Source organism: Oenanthe melanoleuca, chromosome 1 (genome assembly GCF_029582105.1).
Source record: "Oenanthe melanoleuca isolate GR-GAL-2019-014 chromosome 1, OMel1.0, whole genome shotgun sequence".
In the NCBI taxonomy this organism is placed as follows: Eukaryota; Metazoa; Chordata; class Aves; order Passeriformes; family Muscicapidae; genus Oenanthe; species Oenanthe melanoleuca.
In genome coordinates this window covers 110,813,695-110,834,386 of record NC_079333.1, presented here as the reverse complement: position 1 = coordinate 110,834,386, position 20,692 = coordinate 110,813,695, and the positions used below count along the sequence as shown (strand labels likewise).

The following is a 20,692-nucleotide window of genomic DNA, read 5'->3' as shown; positions in this document are numbered from 1 at the left end:
TCCCACATCCCATTATTTCCCATGTCCCAATCCCATTATTTCCCATATCCCAATCCCATTATTTCCCATATCCCAATCCCATTATTTCCCATGCCCCACCCCATTCCAGAGTCCCCACATCCCTCCCCTGAGGAATTTCCCTCTTTTCCCTTGCAGGTGACAAGTACGAGCTGCACGCCGCCACTGCCACCACCCCCAGCGTGGTGGTTCACGTGTGTGACAGTGACCAGGACAGTGACCAGGAGCAGGGCAGGAAACCCAAACCCAAAATCATCCAGACCCGCCGGCCGGACTTCAGCCCCGCCCCCCTGAGCTGAGCCCAGCTGAGCCCGGCCTGGCTGAGCTGAGCTGAGCTGAGCTGCTGCTCTCCCAGGATGTGCAGGAGAAACCCAGCAGGGAACAGCAGCTGCTGCCTCTGGAGGTGGCTGCTGGAGAATTCCAAGCTCAGTTTGCTCCAAGTGAAGGAATTCCAAACTCAGTTTGTTCCAGCTGAAGGAATTCCAAACTCAGTTTGCTCCAAATGGAGGAATTCCAAACTCAGTTTGCTCCAAGTGAAGGAATTCCAATCTAAGTTTGCTCCAAGTGAGGAATTCCAAACTCAGTTTGCTCCAGCTGAAGGAATTCCATACTCAGTTTGTTCCAAGTGGAGGAATTCCAAACTCAGTTTGCTCCAAATGGAGGAATTCCAAACTCAGTTTGCTCCAAGTGAAGGAATTCCAATCTAAGTTTGCTCCAAGTGAGGAATTCCAAACTCAGTTTGCTCCAGCTGAAGGAATTCCATACTCAGTTTGTTCCAAGTGAAGGAATTCCAATCTAAGTTTGCTCCAAGTGAGGAATTCCAAACTCAGTTTGCTCCAAGTGAAGGAATTCCATGTTCAGTTTTCTTCAAGTGAGGAATTCCAAACTCAGTTTGCTCCAGCTGAAGGAATTCCATACTCAGTTTGTTCCAAGTGGAGGAATTCCAAACTCAGTTTGCTCCAAAGGAGGAGAATTCCATGTTCAGTTTTCTTCAAGTGAAGGAATTCCATACTCAGTTTGCTCCAGGGGAGGAGAATTCCATGTTCAGTTTTCTCCAAGTGAGGAGTTCCAAACTCAGTTTGCTCCAGCTGAAGGAATTCCATACTCAGTTTGTTCCAAGTGGAGGAATTCCTTACTCAGTTTGCTCCAAAGGAGGAGAATTCCATGTTCAGTTTTCTTCAAGTGAGGAATTCCAAACTCAGTTTGCTCCAGCTGAAGGAATTCCATACTCAGTTTGCTCCAAAGGAGGAGAATTCCATGTTCAGTTTTCTCCAAGTGAGGAATTCCAGCTCAGTCTGGCTGAGTGAATTCCCAGATCCCTGGGAGCACAGGCTGGGAGAATGGGACATTTTGGGATTAAACAGGACAAACTGGGCTCTTTTGGGGGAAAAGCAGCTTTCCTTCTTGTGGCTCCCATAAATCCTCCAACTTGGAAAACCTTGGGATTGCAGGGTTGGAAAGATGATGGGAATTTGGGGAATTTAACCCTTTTTCTTACACTAGTTTTTGTGCATGTTTCTTCTTGGTCTTCTAAAGTAATTTGCTTTTTTTTTTCTAGAGTTTCTCCCAAGTTTTTGGAAATCTGGGAATTGTTTCAAGTGTTTATTATCTCAGCATCCCAGAATTCCTCCTGGATCTGTACATACATGATATATTTATATTTGGTTTTATTGGCACTTGTTTTCCACTAGGATCCAGTTCCTCCAGCACCTGCTTTTTGGTGCTCTGGAAGTTGTGCTTTTAAAATTTTAACCTTTGAAATTCCTGCAGAGAGGTTTTTACCTGGCAAAACAATGGAAAAAAACGTGCAATAGGAGAGTTGTTGGAATACATGGATTTTGAATTATTTAAGTTTAGGTAATTTATATCTTCAATAGGTTTTGTTTGGGAGCTTTGACTTGGGGAGGAAAAAGGACTCAAATAGTGCTGATGGTGCATATTCAGAGCAAGGAGATTTTTCCAGTGAAAAAAAAATGAAAATCTGCATTTTTGGTGAGTAAAGATTTGCTAAGGATTGGAAAATTCCACACAGGAAGCAGTGAGGAGAGCTGGAGTGCCTTTTCCTTGTCCATCCCTACTCCAAGCTGCACACTTGGATCTTTTTTTGGCTTTGGATATCCAAAAAAATCCAAACTTTGCTGGGATGAAATGCTTCATGCCAAGGAATTCTGATTTAGGCAGGGAATGTGTTGGAGAAGCTTTAGGGCTTTTTTATGGCTGTGCTTAAAGGCTCCTAAATGCAAATTTCAAAGAAGAAAGATGGCAGAAATATTTTATTACTGTTTTGTAAACTGGAGATCCTCACCTTGAAACAGGATTCAGGATTTTTTTTTTGGAAGAGATGGGAATTGCTATCCATGGAAAATAGCACTTGGGGTCTTGGAAAAGGGAAGTTTGAGCCTCTCTTGGTGTTTTTAGGAATCAAACTCTGGCTCTCTCTTGGTTTGCTTTTGCCACAGTTGGTCTGAGAAGAGATTGAAGCAAATGTTGACAGAAATTCCTGGTTCACACCTTGTTGTTTTTTTAAATAATACTTGTTTTGAGAAGAATGGAGCCATTCCAGGCTGTGGTGCAGGGAAACTGGGTGTTCTGGAAGGCCTGGAATTGCTGACTGGAACACAAATCTGGGCCTGGAGAGCAGGAATATACTGAATTTTCTGCTCTAGCTTGGATTGTTATTGCCTGGAAACTGGAACAAAGCCTGCTCCTGGTGTCTGAGTGGGAGCTGTTGGGAAGAGCTGATTCCATGGATTGCTGGAGCTGGACACACAGGAAAATCAGATTATTTTGGGTTACCCTCAGCTGGCTCCACATGCTGCATTCACCACCCAAAATAAAGGAATGAAGTGGAGAAAATCTTTGTAGGTTTGCCACAACTGCCTTGAAGCCTTTCCAGGACTTTTCCATGTTTCTCCAATGGCTGCTGGACTTTGTGTCTCACCACATTCAGACTAAAACATTGGGAATAACTCCTGTCCTGTCCTTTTTCCATGGAAGATCAAAGCATGAGTTTGGCAGTAGAAACCCAGGTGGCTGCTGCTGTTTCCTACAGAGCTGCTTTTCCATTCAAGCCATCAATAAATCAGATTTTTGTCATTGTAACACCTGAGGTGGGAACCATGGAAATCTTGGAATGCTCACAGTGTGTTCCTGGTTGGATCTGCCACCTCCTGTCCTCATGACTCCAGTGTGCTGCTTGCTTTTTCTGGTCCTTTTATTTTTGTAATGTTCCAATGGATGCTTAGTTGGTATTTTATACACTTGTATAGCACGGGGCAGATTGAAATTAAAATATTTTGTTGTCTTCTTGTAAATGTCCTGGTGTTTTCTGCATGGAACCGCTCAAAAGTTCAGCTCCAAAATGGGAATTTTCAGCTTCCCAAGGGGCAGAATGTTGTGCTGGGCCCTGATAAATTGATTCCCAGAAGAGCTTTCCAGCCTTCAGAGAACTGCATGATCTCCAAATGTGAGAATCTGCTCATGAGTGAAACCCAGTGGGGAATATTCCAGTGAAAACCTCATTCTTCTGTGCCTCAAGTTCTAATAAAGGTATCAACATCTTCCTGCTCCAGGATAATCCCTGTGCATCCATAATCCATTAAATATTTATATTAAAAGAATAATAATTTGGGTTTTTTTCCAGAGAGGATGTGGGTTTCCCATCCCTGGAATGTCCAGGGTCAGGTTGGGACAGTGGAAGGTGCAATGAGATGAACTTTAAGGTCCCTGCATCCCAAAACATTCCATGATCCCATGATTTCTGAAGCTCCTGGGATATGAAAATACACAATATTTAAATGGCTGTACCTGATAATTTTAAGTCCTTTTGTTGCAGAAGCAATTAAGGAAAACATGGAGGTTTGGGCTGGAAGTCCTGTGATGGCAAAAGGAATTTCTGGTGTTCAGTTAAAGCCCTTCCTTCTTCTCAAGGTGAAGGCAACGACCTCTAAAGGACCAAAGTTTGTTTTTAATCAGTTTTGTTTTCCAGAGCAGCTCCAAGGGTGGTAACTTTGCTATTTAAAACTGGATCAGTTGTTCCTGTTTGGTCCAGACTTGCCAGGGATGGGGAAGGAATGAACTCCAGCAGCTCTGGAACCCTCTGAACCATTTTGAAGCATCTTTGAACAATTCCAGCATTGGCATCATCACCTGCCTGCTCAAATTCTGCTTTGGGCTTGTCTTGGGGAACACAAGTTCTTCATTTTTGCTTTTATCCTGCCTGGCCCAACACACTTCAGAAACATTTTCCAGTGAATTAGTCCTTAATAATTCATAATTGAATGTGGAAAGATACAGACATTCCCCAGGACACTGGTAAAGAACATTTTGGCATTAAGCTTTCAAATAAAACCAAGTTTTTAATGTTCCAGGGAGTGAGGCAGGAGCACAGAGGTGACTCCAATGACCAGGGACAGGATGGTGCTGGCAGGGCTGGATTTATCTTCCTGACAGAATTCCCATTGATAATGGGAACTGTCACATTGCAGACTTTGCCATGTTAAGTGTGTGTGTGCATTCCTGCCAGGAGTTCCTTTTGTTTGGAGTTCTTTGGAGCTGGGGAAGGGGCTGGAAAACATCCTGGGAGGGGGAGCTGAGGGAGCTGGGGAAAAATTCCTCATGGTGTCCAACTGAGAGTAGGTTTGGGTTAGAAACTGGGAAGGAATCTTGCCTGTGAAGGTGGAGAGGCCCTGGCACAGAATTGCCAGAGCAGCTGTGGCTGCCCCTGGATCCCTGCAATGTTCAGTTCCAGGTTGGACACTGGAGCAGCCTGGGACAGTGGGAGGGGTCCCTGCCATGCCAGGGGTGGCTCTGGGTGGGATTTAAGGTCCTTCCAACTCAGCCATTCCATAACTCTGTGATTACTCCACCGTGCCATGACTAAAGGATTTACTAAATTTAATGTTTCCCTGCACTGGGATGAACTTCCCAGGGAGGTCTGGAGTCCCTGTCTCTGGAATGTCCAGGAGGAGTCTGGATGTGGCCCTTGTGGTGATGCTGATGCTCTGGGGTGGCACTGGATGCTCCTGAAGGCTCTTCCCATTTGAATATTCTGGGATTAAATCAAGATTTCCGGAGGTACGAGGAAGTGCCCATAGGTGGAGCCAAATACCCAACAATGGGTTTATCCTGAATTAAACCAACTCCACACTCAGCCTCCAGCTCTGGCTCCCATCCCCACAGAAGATGTGGAAAAGATTTTTGACATCCCTTCCAGCCCTCCCCATTCCATGATTTTATGATCCCACCTTTGCAAACTGCTTTTACACACTTTGTAAATCTCTTTGCTTCGAGGGAGCCCATGGGGTCACACACAGAGAAAAGTGCTTGGTTCCAGATGGAAAAGGGAAATTCTGGGTGCCACTTGTGGCTCTGTGTAAGTGACCCTAATCCCCAGGGTGTGTGGGATTTACAGACCAGTTCATCCAAATAATTCCCTGATGGGAAGAGGTTCAGCCTGGAGGAGAGGTGACTCCTGAGAGACCTCAGAGCCCCTGCCAGAGCCTGAGGGGGGCTCTGGAAAGGAGAGAGAAGGGATTTGTACTGGGCAGAGAGTGCCAGGACAAGGGGAATGGTTCTGAATTGAAGGAGGGCAGGGCTGGGTGGGGTTTTGGGCAGGAATTGCTCCCTGGCAGGGTGAGCAGCTGCCCTGGGGAAGGACAGACAGACACAGACAGACACACAGACAGAGCTCCCCGCAGTGCCTGGGGCTGCACTGCCCTCTGACACTCTGGCCCTGCCCAAAGGGAACGTTTTAGCTCCAAACTCACCCCATCCCACCCCTGCCAGGGCAGGAGCACCTTCCACTGTCCCAGGCTGCTGCAAACCCCATCCAGCCTGGCCTGGGACACTGCCAGGAATGGGGAAACAACTTCTCTGAGCTCCAGAGCTCCTTCCTTCTGCTGAGCTTTCTGCTGCACCTTGCAGGAGCCATAAATGCGTTTTTATTTCTCTCTTTTGTGTCTGTAGAGGAAAAAGGGGCAGTACAGGGAGGGGCTGGGGTTTAGGGCTCTGCTGGAGATGTTGTGGATCATCAGAGCTCTGGGGGGAACTTGGAGAAGATTTCCAGTACCTGAAGGGGCTTCAGGAAAGATGGAGAGGAGCTTTGGACAAGGAGATGGAGTGACAGGACAGGAAGGAATTCGGTATCAGGGAGAAATTGTTCCCTGGGAGGGTGGGGAAGCCCTGGCACAGCTGTGGCTGCCCCTGGAATGTTCAGTTCCAGTTGGACACTGGGGCTGGAGCAATGGGACAGTGGGAGGTGTCCCTGCCTGTGGGACATGATCCTGAGAATCCCAGCCCAATCCTGGGATCTCTTAACTGCCTTTAACGGCAGCATGGATATTTTTTTTTTACCTTTTCTAGGAGCTGACCCGTGCTGGATTGAGCCTTTGTAAATCAAGCAATGATCCATTTATTGATGTTATTCAAGTGGGAAAACACAGGACTGCATAAAAAGCAGCTTTTCCTGCTCAGCAGCACAACCCTCCCCAGAACTGTGCCAGTCCCTTCCCTGGAAGGCTGCGGGAGCCTGGATGGCTCCGTGTGCTGCCAAGGCATGGAAAGTTCTTGCTGAATGCCTCTCCCACACAGCACAATCTGGCAGAGGGATTAGCATGTGCTGCACCTGCTTTTTAATCTGCTGGACAAATTCTGGCTGCTCCAGCTCTCCCTGAATCAGCAGGAGCTGGGACGTGCAGGAATGCTGGGCTGGGAGCTGCCTGACCTCCCCTGGGAGCTGCCGGAGCATCGCTGCCCTGTCATTAAAGTCGTGTCAAAGTTTCCATCCTGCAAGGAGAGAGTTCCCAGAGCTGAGCTCCTGGAGAAGGGAGGGTTACTCAGCTAATTGCCTGGGGCTTTGGTTGGGTGGTTTTTAGTTAGGATTTCAATATAATGTGGATTTTTAGCGTTGTCTGAGGCTTCAGAGTGAAGAGCTGGGGCTCATCCAAAGGGGTTCCAGACTTTCCTGGTGGGTCCAGCAGCCCTGTGTCCCTTCTGGAAAAGTCCTTGAGGAAACGGCCTCAGGCTGGGCAGGGCAGGCTCAGGGTGACAGCAGCAGGAATTTCCCCATGGAAAGGGAGCTCAGGGGTTGGAACTGCCCAGGGAGGTTTGGGGTCCCCATCCCTGCAGGTGGCACCTGGAGGTGGCACTCAGGGTGACACGGTGGGCATGGGGCACAGGTTGGATCTTGGAGGGCTTTTCCAGCCTCAGGATCTGGGGATTCTGTGTTTTAAGAAACCAGGATAGGACATGTTGGGCAGTGCCTTGTTTCAGCCAGAGCTGCCTTACACAGACTGGAAATGCAATTAAAACTCGGATTTTTCCTCTCGGCTTCTTTCCCTCCCTTACAAGAAGTAAAACTCCTTTCACAGCTGCCCCATCTGCCTCCAGCCAGGACACTCAGTCCTGCCAGGCAGAGCTTTGACCTTCAGTGTGAGATCCAGAGGATCCTGCAGTTCCCTCCCCCAGGAATTCTGTTCCTGTGCCTGCTCCTCACATCCTCCACCTGCTCTCAAGGCACAGGGTTCACACACAGCATCTCAAATACACATTTGAGAATTGACTGGGCTGGACAGAACTTTCCTTGCAGCTTTTTGAGTTCCCTGCTTGTTTCTGCAGCTCTTGAGATCCAAAACTGCAGCTGAAGAAGTGTTGGAATGGGACAGATTGATTCCAGAGGGGGCTGGGAGGAGGAGGAGGGAAGGACTAATCAAACACTGATTAATTATCCACCAAAGCTCACGGTGATGCTTTTCCTTGGCAAGCATCAGGCTCCAGAAAAAACCTGTCTCAAGAGCTGCAGTGAGAGCAGAGACACTCAGCTGTGGGAGATAAAGGGGCTGGGAAGAACAAATCCCTGAGCACAGGTGGGGGCAGCAGGAACAGCCCAGCCCATGGCTCAGCTCCCTGGCACAGGGAAACTCCCAGAGCTCTTTACCAGAACACTCTGGAGATGAAATCCTACTGGAAATCCATTTCTGAGACCCCAGGGCAGCCAGGACTGATGTGAGTGCTGGGAAGTCGAGTCCTTTCTGGTGGCAGTGAGCAGGAACAGGGGTGGAATTGGGAATAAGGACAGTGTTGGGATGAGGGATGGAATTGGGATCAGGGATGGAGTTAGGAACAGGGATGGAGTTGGGAACAGGGATGGAGTTGGGAATAGCAATGGAGTCAGAACAGGGATGGAATTGGGAACAGGGTTGGAGTCAGGAACAGGGACAGTGTTGGGAACAGGGATGGAGTTGGGAACAGGGACAGTGTCAGGAACTTTGGTTTGTTTCCCTCAGCTCAGAACTCCTGCATTTGCCCTGCTGAGTCCCCAGAGCTGCTCCAGCACTGCCCAGCCTGGCTGCTGGGGAGCAGGGGAGGCACAGAAGGGCTGGGCGTGCTCCATTCCCATGGGATAACTCCTCTTATCCCAAGGACACTCCAGGGAGCTGCTGCCTCCTGCCCAGGGTGTGGGAAGGGATTTGATGCAGTTTTTGGTGCTGTTACCCAAACTCAGCACCAGTCACCACAAACCCCAGTGCTGCTCCAGCTGGAATCCTGGATCCTGGCTCTGGGAATGCCAGACTCCTGGTGATCCCAGCCTGGATCCTGGCTCTGGGAATGCCAGACTCCTGGTGATCCCAGCCTGGATCCTGGCTCTGGGAATGCCAGATTCCTGATGATCCCAGCCTGGCTGCCCCAGGGCTCTGCCATCTGCACACCCTGCTCCCAAAGCTCTGCATTTCCCAGTGCTCCATGGGATGAGTGCTGCCAGAAGGAAAATCCCAGCAAATCCTGCACCAGAAAAGAGGGATTGGGACAGGAACCATGGAGAGAGGTCCCACTGCAGGGATCTCAGCATCAGGCCAGGGATAAGCATGGAGTCATGGAGTGGTTTGGGTTGGGAAGGACCTTAAAGCTCATCCATGGCAGGGACACCTCCCACTGTCCCAGGCTGCTCCAGCCCCAGTGTCCAGCCTGGCCTTGGGCACTGCCAGGGATCCAGGGGCAGCCACAGCAAATCTTGGAATTCCATCCCAGCCCCTCTCAGGGAACAATTCCTAATTCCCAAGATCCCACCCAGCCCTGCCCTCTGGCAGTGGGAGCCATTCCCTGTGTCCTGTCCCTCCATTCCCTGTGTCTGTCCCTCCATTCCCTGTGTCTGTCCCTCCATTCCCTGTGTCTGTCCCTCCAGCCTTGGCAATTGTCTCTCTCCATGTTTCCTGCAGCTCCTTCAGGCCCTGCAAGGCCACCCTGAGCTCAGCCCAAAGCTTCTCCTGTGCAGGTGAACAATCCCAGCTGTGCCAGCCTTTCCTCCCAGCAGAGCTGCTCCATCCCTCTGCTCATCCTGCTGCTCCTCTGGGCTCTGCAGCAGCTCCAGCTCCTCCCTGGGCTGGATCCAGGATCTCTGTGCTTGGGCAGCCCCAGGACAGGGAATGGGATCCGTGCTTGGACTCCCTGTGCTCCAACCCCATACATTGACTTTGTTCCAGCCTCAGTTTATTGCCTATTATCAATCAAAGTGAAATGCCAGGGGATTTTTCTTTGGGAGACAGAACAGAAGGTTTTTTTGTGCTGGGTTTGCTGTGGGTGGAGCTGGGGAGGAAGCAATCCTCCTCCTTTTGAACTGGAGAAAACTCCCCAATTATTTGCACTGCCTCTGCCCTGGGTGCATTTGCTTTGTTGGCCAGTGGCTGTTTGGGGCATGGAGGGAAATGCTGGCACACCTTGAAAGGAAAACCAGCCTTGGTTTGACACTCCTGGCCAGGGGTGGCTGATGAGGCCTGGCCCAGAGGTGCTCTGTGCTCTCCAGAGTGGGGCTGGGGGTCACTGAGGTGCAGATGGGATTTTCCAGGATGTTTTTCCTTGGGGTGAGCTCCACAGGGAGGTCTGGAGTCTGTGGGAGTGTTCAGGAGTCTGCATGTGGCCCTGGGGTGATGCTGGCTGGTTTTGAAGGTCTTTTCTGATGATTCTTTGGCCCTGTAAAAGCCACATTTGCAGGTAATTTATTGTTGATCTCAGTTTTTAAAAAGCCAACCCCAAACCAAACCCATCCCATTCTGTGATCCAAACCCACTGGAGAATTTGGATGTGGCAGCTTTAATTAAACACAAGTGTTGATATCCTGATTATTTCATGTTTGTTGCTTGGAATTTTAAGCAGTTTGGTGTCCTGGTTTATTGACTGCACCCAGACCATGGACATCTCTGCAAAGCTGGACTGGACAGGGACTGGAACAGCCTGGGACAGTGGATGGTGGGATGGGATAATGGGATGGGAAAATGGGATGGGATGGGATATTGGGATGGGATGGGATAATGGGATGGGATGGGATTTAAGGATCCTTTCACACCCAACCATTTGATGTAATTCTGTACCTGAATTTGTGGCTGAGATTCAAAAGGAAAAAATCCCATGGAACGTTTTTCTGTCATGTGGAAAAAGAAGGGGTGAATTTTGACTTCAAGTGCAGTAAAGCAAACAAAGGTTTTGTTTTCCAGCCACTGCTTTGCCCTAGAAAGCTCCACTTTGAGGGACACCTCTCTGACTCTTTCCAAGAGGTTCCCTCCTCCCCCACAATTAAATCACAGCTGTCAACGTGTTTCATTAATTTGCCATCAGAAGCTTTATTACATTTAGTGAAGGATGGGAAGCACTGAGGTTGTTAGAGCTCAGCTTTGCTAGGGCAGAGCTGAGTGGAGGAGAATTCCAAACAAACACTGGAATCCAGGCAAAGGATTAAAGTGTTCCCCCAGCTCCCAGCCCCTCCTCATTCCCAGAGCACCCCTGTGGTTAAAACTCCCAAATGGACAAGAATCCCACTTATTAGTTTTAATTTGGGTTAAAAGGTGATGCCATGCTGAGCTTCTTGATGGGAGTGGAGCTGGTGATAAAAAACATCCCCTTGGTGAGATCTGCTGGAAAATATTTGGATGGCAAAAGAGCTGCATGAATGGGCTTTGATTAATGGATGGTGTTTGGAAACAGAACTTTCCAAACAAAAGGAATAATTGTGCTATATCTGGCAGAGGGGTTGATCAACAGGAATGCACCTTTTCCATTTCCTTGTGTGGAACAAACAAAGGAGGCTTAAAATTAGTAAATCCTTTAGTCATGGTATTAGCAATGGCATGGTTGAGTAATCACAGAGTTATGGCTTGAGTTGGAAGGACCTTAAATCCCACCCAGAGCCACCCCTGGCAGGGCAGGGACCCCTCCCACTGTCCCAGGTGCTCCAGTGTCCAACCTGGAACTGAACATTGCAGGGATCCAGGGGCAGCCACAGCTGCTCTGGCAATTCTGTGCCAGGGCCTCTCCACCTTCACAGGCAAGATTCCTTCCCAGTTTCTAACCCAAACCTACTCTCAGTTGGGCAGCAGCAGGAATTTCCCCATGGAAAGGGAGCTCAGGGGTTGGAACTGCCCAGGGAGGTTTGGGGTCCCCATCCCTGCAGGTGGCACCTGGAGGTGGCACTCAGGGTGACAAGGTGGGCATGGGGACAGCTGGCACTGCCTGGGCTGGGAGGGATTTTCCAGCCCCAGGGATTTGGGATTCTGAGAAATCCTGTGGGGTTTGCAGCAGTTTGGGATTTCCATGGAAGCACCGCTCTCCCGTGGTAAATTTGGATTTTCCAAAGTGTCTTTGTGTGGATCTGAAGCTCTTCTCACCCTCAGCTTTCCCTTTACCTGCACCCTGCTTTCTGAGATGTTTCCTTTTCAGTCATGAGGCAGCAGAGGTTTGGGAATTCTTAAATGGAGGGAGCCAAATAGTTCATTAAAACATCTCAGTAATGAAGTGCAACTCTTTAACAAACCTGTGATTAAGCTCAGCTCATCCCCTGCCTGTGCTGGTGTCATCCCTGGGTTGTGACTGAGACAACAAACTCAGGATGGGCAGCACCAGTGGCTTTTTCATTCCTGAGAGATCCAGAGCAGGTTCAGCCTTTCCTGCTGGCCAGGGGACAATGAGAATCCCGAGTTCAGCACCAGAGCCTTGCTGGAAGCAGAACGTGGGGCAGCAGAGCTAAGGAGGGAAAGTTTCATTCTGTGCCTGCCTATTGTTTTGAGAGGGAGGGAATTAAAAAAAAAAAACTGGGATGACTTGTTTGCCCAGGAGGAAAAGAAATGCCTGAAGTCAGGAAAATGTGGGGGGTGAGAGGAAAAAGTCCCTGTGAGGATAAATGTGCAGGGAAGGGCAGGAAGGACCTGGGTGAGATTGAGGGCTGGGAATGTGGTGGGAAGGATTTTGGGGGCAGAGCCTGCTCCTGTCCATCCCCAGCATTCGTGTGTGGGCACTCCAGAGGGCACAGAACCCAGAATGGAATGGGTTGGGAGGACCTCAAATCCCATTTAATCCCACCCCAGCCATGGCAGGGACACCTCCCACTGTCCCATTGCTCCAGCCCCAGTGTCCAACTGGAACTGAACATTCCAGGGGCAGCCACAGCTGTGCCAGGGCTTCCCCACCCTCCCAGGGAACAATTTCTCCCTGATACCGAATTCCTTCCTGTCCTGTCACTCCATCTCCTTGTCCAAAGCTCCTCTCCATCTTTCCTGAAGCCCCTTCAGGTACTGGAAATCTTCTCCAAGTTCCCCCCAGAGCTCTGATGATCCACAACATCTCCAGCAGAGCCCTAAAGCCCAGCCCCTCCCTGTACTGCCCCTTTTTCCTCTACAGACACCAAAGAGAGAAATAAAAACGCATTTATGGCTCGTGCAAGGTGCAGCAGAAAGCTCAGCAGAAGGAAGGAGCTCTGGAGCTCAGAGAAGTTGTTTCCCCATTCCTGGCAGTGTCCCAGGCCAGGCTGGATGGGGTTTGCAGCAGCCTGGGACAGTGGAAGGTGCTCCTGCCCTGGCAGGGGTGGGATGGGGTGAGTTTGGAGCTAAAACGTTCCCTTTGGGCAGGGCCAGAGTGTCAGAGGGCAGTGCAGCCCCAGGCACTGCGGGGAGCTCTGTCTGTGTGTCTGTGTCTGTCTGTCCTTCCCCAGGGCAGATGATCGCTCCAAAATCAATTTGTGATCATCAGCACTTCCTGCAGCTCTGGGAGAGTTTTTATTTCAGCAGGAGCTGAGGAGGGGCAGCTTGGGGCTCAGTTTTGGAGCTGTTTTCCACCCTCAGTGAAGCTCCAGCGAGCGCCCCGTGCTGCCCTGGAGAAGGAAGAGAAGGATTTCCCGGGAGAAGGGACTCACTGTTCTGCCCAGCCAGGAGCTGCTCCCAGGTAAGGATTTCAATGCTGGAATTTGCACACAGGTGAGCAGGGGGGAAGCACAGCCCTGAGCCCTGGGGAGTCCCAGGATGGATTGGGGTGGGGGGACCTCACAGCCCTGCCGTGGGGGACCCCTCCCAGAAATCCGGGAGAAGCTGTGCCTGTCTCACCCCTGCAAGTGTCCAAGGCCAGGCTGAGGCAGTGGAAATCCCAACCCGTGGAACTGGGTGATCCTCGAGGTCCCTCCCAACCCAAACAATTCCCAATCCCATCACCTGCCTCCTCTGCTGCTGCAAGGGAAGGTGTTTTGGGAGCAGCTCCCAAAGTTCTGGCTCTGCCTTGTCAGGAAAATTAACCCACAAACACCAGAGGTTCATGTCCAAAAAGGGGACAGAGGAGTCCTTTTACTTTATTGGAATAAAGGGAGAGGCCATGGGGCATCCCCTGGGATCTCTCCAATTTTTGGAGGGTGCAGCCTCCTTTTATCCCAATTTCCCTCTCTCTTTCCCCATTGCTGAGGTACTTGAGAGGCACAGACTGCCCAAACCCTGATACCTGAGATTCCCTCTAATGTACAACCCTCCCTTTTAATTTTTAATTCTTATAGAATTCATAGTTTTCCCCGTTGCTTCTTTCATCTTCCAATATCCAATTTCATTTCTCAGCAAACCTACAGTTTATTTGTAAAGGCAAATCTCTTTTTTCCATTCATCCATCAGTGGAATCCTTCCCATTGTTTCTTTTCTCTCTCAGTGCTGGTTTTATCTCCCAGCAGACCCTCAGCTTGTTTGTAAAGAGAAATCCAACATTCCTCTCAGCCTGAAGACCATGAATGAGGTTTTCACTCACAGCACACCTGGAGTGTATTTGCTCCTCCTAACGTGGTGAAATCCATGGAAAGTTGGGGTAGGGAGGGATGAGGAGCTCAGGACAGAGCAAACCCCTGCATCTCTCCAGGGAAGGCTGCAGGGGTGCAGCTGCACATCCAGGGCTCTCCTGCCCCTCACTGCCCTGGCAATCCATGGGGCAGGAGCTTTTTTACCTTTCCACATCATTTCCCAAGCCTGTAATATAAAACTCTTCCTGGCCTGATCACCACTACTTTCAGCCACTCATCCTGCATGATAACTGCATCTCCTGCAAACACATTTTCTTGCCATTTCTCCTTCCTTTACTTGTAACCACGTGTCTAGCCTGTTCCTTCCACTGCAGCTTCTCCAAATCAAGCCCTGAATTCCTTCAGCACATTATTAACAGCAGATTGCTTACTGAGTGCAATGCTGAAGATTAAAAATACCAATAATTCTGTATTTTGTCGTGCATTGTTTTGCAGTTTCATGTTATGGCATTACTACATGATGGGTCAGTTTTCTACCTCCTTCCCTTTTGAAGAAACATCACACTGGGAATGAGCTGGTGCTGCTCCCAGCTGGTGCTGCTCAGGGGAAAACCAGCCCAGCAGGAAGACACACGGGGCTGCTGGAGAGAAAACTTACCAGGGCCTCACACCACAACACAGGCACTTCTAAAGAGGAGGAAATGAGATAAAGAAATGACTCAGGGCTGCTGCTGCCTCTGAAAAACTTCCTTGAGAAGGGAGGCAGTGCTGGGGGTGCTGTGGGCAGAAAGGTTCAGCTCAATTAACACAAAAGCTTTTTTTAGTTTTGCTTCTCAGGGCAGAAGTTTTTCCTGGCCCTGTGATTTGGTTCATTTCCTGAACTGGGGGGTATTTTTGAGGTCCTGCCTTTTGCATGGACATTCCCCAGGGATTTGGTGCAAATTTGAGTTTGGAGAGGATGTTTGGACAGATCCCTTTTCCTGCACCATTGGGGCAACTTTGATCTTTCATTCTTCTGACATGAAAATTTCCGAGCATAAAACTTCTCTGCTTCTTGGTGTGCTGGGAGATCTTTCCCCATGGAAAGGGAGCTCAGGGGTTGGAACTGCCCAGGGAGGTTTGGGGTCCCCATCCCTGCAGGTGGCACCTGGAGGTGGCACTCAGGGTGACAAGGTGGGGACAGGGCACAGCTGGCACTGCAGGGGCTGGGAGGGATTTTCCAGCCTCAGGATTTGGGATTCTGGGATCTGCTGATGAAAATGGGGATATAGAATTCCCCCTGAGGTGATTGGATTCTGTGATTTGGGTTGGAGGAAAATCCAAAGGTTCAAGGATGTTTTTGCTGAAGGGTCACCCTGTCAGGGGAGATCAGCAGGTCAGGATTTCAACATTTAAATGCTGGGAGGATGAACCAACCTCCAGGGATGAGAGGATCCAAGGCCAGGCTGGACACTGGGACACTGGGAGGTGTCCCCATGGCAGGGGAGGGACAGAATGACCTGTGAGGTCCCTTCCAACCCAAACCAGTCTGGGATTCTCTGTGCTCCTGGGGATCCAGAGCCTCACCTTCCTCCCTCTGCCTGGACCCCAGAGGATTCTGCTCAGCCTGTGGGAGCTGATAACCCAAACTTTCCCTCAGGGGATCACAGGATCCCAGACTGGTTTGTGTTGGAGGGATCCTGAAATCACCCAGAGCCACCCCAGCCATGGCAGGGACACCTCCCACTGTCCCATTGCTCCAGCCCCAGTGTCCAACCTGGAGCTGAACATTCCAGGGATCCAGGGGCAGCCACAGCTGCTCTGGGCTCAGTCAGGAGTGGAGCTGAGTTTGTAGCTCAGGGGAGGAACCTTCCCAGGACTCCTGGGAACAATAAACTCCAACTCTGGTCAGCACTATTCCAAATTTCCTCTGTCTGGTCGTTAAAGAAAGCTGTGAGTGGTGATCAGTGATGCCCCATCTGAATCATCCTCACCAAAACAAACTCTGCAGTCCCTGTGCCTCAGCTGAGGGCTCAGAATTCCTCTGTGGGATGGAAATTCCATTTCACCCTTTCTGGGGGTCAGAAGCCTCCTCATCCAGCCCCTTCCAAAGCTGCAGCTGTCAGCACATTTTTAATTGAACACAGGATTTTTTTCCCAGTCTAAATTGCATTTCAGAGTGCAGCCAGTTTTCCCAGCTGCAGCACCACAGCTCTGTGCCCTTGCTGCTTTCCTGAGCTGGGGGATTTGCTCTCAAGGGAAGCTCTGGATCCTGGCAGAGATTGTGCAGATTTGGGGGGCACCGGTGCTCCAAACTTTTATTTGTAGGACTTTGGGGTTGTGTAAATGCTGGAATAGCAGCAGGTGAATTAATGGTGTGTCCTGGTGTGAAGGACAGGTGTCTGCCGATGAAGGCAGAAATTTATCTTTGAAATGGAGAATGTAAACCCCCTCCCTCCTAATTATTATTATAATTTTGAATAATAAGGCAAAGAGATGGGAATTAGGAATAACAGTTCTTTCCTAGGAAAATTAAAATAGCAATGCAGTATTACACAGAACAATCCCAGCCCTGCCAGAGTCAGAATCCAAGCTGACACCCGTCAGTCAGTCAGGGTGTTGGCACAGTCCCATTCAATGGTGGCTGCATCCTCCTGCAGGGGCAGATGTGGTTCAGCTGGAGCAGTGCTCCTGGAGAAGGTGCAGTTTCCTCTGAAGCTCCAGGGATGATGTGCAAAGGTCTGGTTTTCCTCTGGAATGCAGTGGGAAGAAGGTTCCTTGGTGTCCCAAATGTCAGTTTTTATCTGGGTAGGAAAGGCTTGGCTCCTCCCCTGGCTGGAGCATCTCCCATGGGATGATGGAATTTTATCAGTCATGCCCTGGGACTCAGTGGCCATGAACAGGAGATATCTCCTGGAGGGAGGATGGGCTGTGGGAAGATAAAGATGATTGCCCAGCTGGTTTAAAGATGGCCCATGAGCAGATAATGTGTGCCAGGAGATCAGGGGCACTGCCCCAGCTGGGTTAACAGATGGGGACAGAATTCACATTGCTGGGCACATCCTGGGCAGCCCAGGACAGGGTGACACTCATTCCTCTTGGGTTTTGCTGGAATCCCATCCTTGACTTACAAACCTCGATCCAAAATGTTTTCTGCAGGGTTTGGGCTGAACTGGAGGTGCCCCCCAAGGCACTGGCCAAACCCTTTGGCAGCAGAGCTCTGTGGTGTTTGGGGTGGGGATGGAGCTGGAGAAGGGTCTGGTCACCTCCTGACCCCTTGTCCTGGGACCTGCCAGGAGCTGAGCCCAGGCCCACAGCAGACCAAATTATTTCTGAATTATTGAATGAATCCTGAATAATTTCTCCTTTCCTCTTGCTCAGAGAATTCTGCCAGTGGGGGTTTGTACAGCTCTGGTCCTTCCCCTGATTTTCAGGGGTTACCATGTCTCAGATAAAGATCTGGACAGGAACATGTCAGGCCTCATCTGTTCCTGTACAGGGGCATCAGCAGCAGCTTTCCCAAGGAAATGAGAAAATTCATTGAAAGAATAAAGTGCATTTTCTCCTTCTTATTTCAGTATTTCTTTCCTCAAAACAAAAATGAGGCCAATTTAAACCCAAAAGGCTTCCAGGAATGCAGTTTAAGGAGATCTGCAGGACCCTGTGCTGTGAAATGTCCTCTGTCACCTTCCAGAGAAAACTTCCTGAGGGATCCCATCACTCCACAGGTTATCATTGACCTGGGGAAAACCAAATCTCTGGCTACTGACAGATCCAGGAGGGCAAAGAAAATTTGTAAACAGAGTTGGAGCTGTTTAAAAATATATTAAATAATAATCTGTCTGTCACAGGTGCTCTCAAACCCCCCAAAGTCAAATAGAAGTTACAGATTGGATTCTGGAACAGGATCTGCTCCAGGGGAGACACAGCCCTGGGCTGGGAGTGACACTGGTGGGACTGGGAGGGGAGAGGGGGCCCACACAGACCCTGAGATCTCATAAATTAATCCTAAAATGGTTTGGGTTGGGCTGGGACCTTAAAGATCTTCCAGATCCATGGCAGGGACACCTCCCACTGTCCCATTGCTCCCAACCCCAATGCCCAAGTGGAACTGAACATTCCAGGGATCCAGGGGCAGCCACAGCAAATCTGGGAATTCCATCCCAGCCCCTCATCACCATCACAGGGAACAATTTGTTATAAATGAGAAACAAAAGTCTCGATATGCAGCAAAATTAAATTGCTTTATTTTATACAGACAGAGCAATGGGGATACATGGGGGTCATTGCCCACTCCGTGCTCCACCCAACTTTGGTTTGCAGCTCCCTTTTATAGCATGGTTTCCTTGCAGTCATCAGTAATTGTTATTTTTTGTTGTCATAATTCTGCCAGGTAAGCAGTGGTGGTCTGTGGGATGTGAGTCTCTGGACAATTTGTCAATCCCACAGATAACCACTGCTCTTGGTAGATAAGGAATGGCAGAAATTGGGAAGTCTGGCCTCAGGGACAGGCTGCAATTGATCACACAGAGGCAGGAAACCTGATTTTGCAGAATCTGCTGGGCTGTGTGAAAACCTTGCTTTGCAAGCTGTCAATAGATATAACTTATTTAGAAAACATAATATTCATAACAGAGGGATTTAAACCAGAATGATTTAATCATGTATTTTCCTTTCTTTAGTGTCATGCTTCATTGCAGAACTAAGTGTTCTGGATTATACAAACCCCAGGGGACAGTGATGGCTCCAGGGCCCCCTCAGCTCCCTCCAGGCACCTCTCCCACCCCAAAGCTGCTCAGGGAAGGGACAGGATCTGGTTTTGTCCCAGATTTCCCCCCTGAAGAGGAAGCAGGGCCTGACTCTGCAGTCCCTGACCACCCACACCCTCCTGCTCTTCCTCCTCCTCCTCCTCCTCCCTCACCCAGCCTGGATCTCTCCTGGATCCAGTGCCCTGTGACCACCCCAGAGGGAGCCTCTGCTGCCCCAACCCCGTTTCTGAGCCTCCTGCATTGCTGATTTAATCCATTTATTTCATCAGATTGATTTATCCAGAACTGCAGTTTCCCTAATCAGCCCCAGCCCATCCTCCAGTGGGTTGGAAGGACAGGTGTCTGCCAGTAAAGGCAGGAGATTCTCTTGGAAATGGAGAATGTAAATTATTATAATTGTGAAATTAAGGGGCTCTCAGGCAAAGAGATGGGAATTAGGAATAACAGTTCTTTACTAGGAAAATTAAAATAGAAATGCAGTATTACACAGAACAATCCCAAACCCTGCCAGAGTCAGAATCCAAGCTGACACCTGTCTCAGTTAAACTCTGGGTTAAACCCTTCAGTCATTTGGTGAGTTCACACACACAACATTTCTTCAATTCCAGGGTTTTTGGCCTCACTGGTGCCACTGGTCTGGAAAAGAAATCACCTCCCCTGTGCCTCCTCCTGGAGCCAGGGCCACCCCTGCAGCTTCTCCCTCTCCCTTTCCCCCCAGCACCCTGCCAGGCTTTAAAATTCACCTCCAAGGTCCCAAAGGGATCCCTGGGGCTGTGAAAACAAAAAGATCAGATGCTGCTCCAGGCTTCCCAGGGGCAAAGGAAAACTGAATTTGGCTGCCCTGGAGGGAGAAATGGAGAAATGGAGAAATGGAGAAATGGAGAAATGGAGAAATGGAGAAATGGAGCAGGCAGGGGCTGAGCCAACAGAAAGTCAGATTTTACCAGAGATTTGGGCCAGTGTGGGAAATTAATGCCACAACCTGCTCCTTCATTGAGATGAGCAACAGCTCAGGCAAGGAGAGCAGGGGCTGCATCCTCACCCTGAGAAAAATGGAATAAAGCTCTGAAAACGTGGGCAGCAAGAAAATGCTGAGATCTTTTCATCCATTTGTTTAAAGGCCTCAATCACCACCTCCATTCCTCTCTCCAGCTGCTGCCCAGGCAACAGCAGCTGGCAAAGGATGGCAGGCAAGGGGGGGTCATCCCATCCCAATATCCCATCCCATCATCCCATCCCAATATCCCATCCCATTATATCCCATCCCATTATCCCATCCCAATATCCCATCCAATATCCCATTATCCCATCCCAATATCCCATCCCAATATCCCAATCCCATCCCATCCCATCCCATCCCATCATCCCATCCCATCCCATCCCATCCCAGTTTATTGCAACTGATGAGAGTCTGGAGGCCCCTGTCCCCTGTCCCTGTCCCTGTCCTGTCCCTGTCCTGTCCCTGTCCCTGTCCTGTCCCTGTCTCCTGTCCCCATTCCCCATGCCCTGTCCCTGTCCCTGTCCCTGTCCCATTCCCTCTCCCTGTCCCTGTCCCTGTCCCTGTCCTGTCCCTGTCCTGTCCCTGTCCCTCTATGGGATGGATGTTCCCTGGCCCCAGCAGTGCTGAGTGGCTGTTCCCCCACATCAGCAGCATCCTCTGAGGGAGCTCAAACTCATCTTCCAAAGGTGATAAATCCATTTTGTAGCTTCCAGGTGGGCACTGAGGAATCCCCCTCTGGCTCAGTGCTAATCTGACACTTTTTCCTCAGCTGGAAAGTTGAGGTTTTGGCTTTTTGATGTTTTGGTGGTGGCTGGAGTGAGCTCCCTTCAGTGCTGGAAATGAGCTGCCCATCCTCCTCACACCCCAAAATGTGCAACATCCCTGGAGGATGGAGCT

General features: G+C 49.8%; 1 protein-coding gene across 19 annotated transcripts in view; it reads left to right on the top strand.

The window, feature by feature from the left end:
- The window catches only part of RCAN1 (regulator of calcineurin 1), a 36,698-nt gene extending 33,366 nt beyond the window's left edge, over positions 1–3,332 (top strand). For 2 of the 19 annotated variants that reach the window (XR_008839832.1, XR_008839849.1), the window contains exons 4-5: positions 157–551; positions 767–3,332. Coding sequence is in view for 2 of the 19 variants with exons in the window: in XM_056484737.1 (XP_056340712.1) it covers positions 157–317 (161 nt within the window). In the remaining 17 variants the exon portion in view is untranslated. Of the gene's footprint in view, positions 1–156 lie in introns of all 19 variants that reach the window. The other 17 variants (XM_056484737.1, XM_056484812.1, XR_008839836.1 and 14 more) reach the window with 16 other exon arrangements.
- Positions 3,333–20,692: the final 17,360 nt, after the last annotated feature.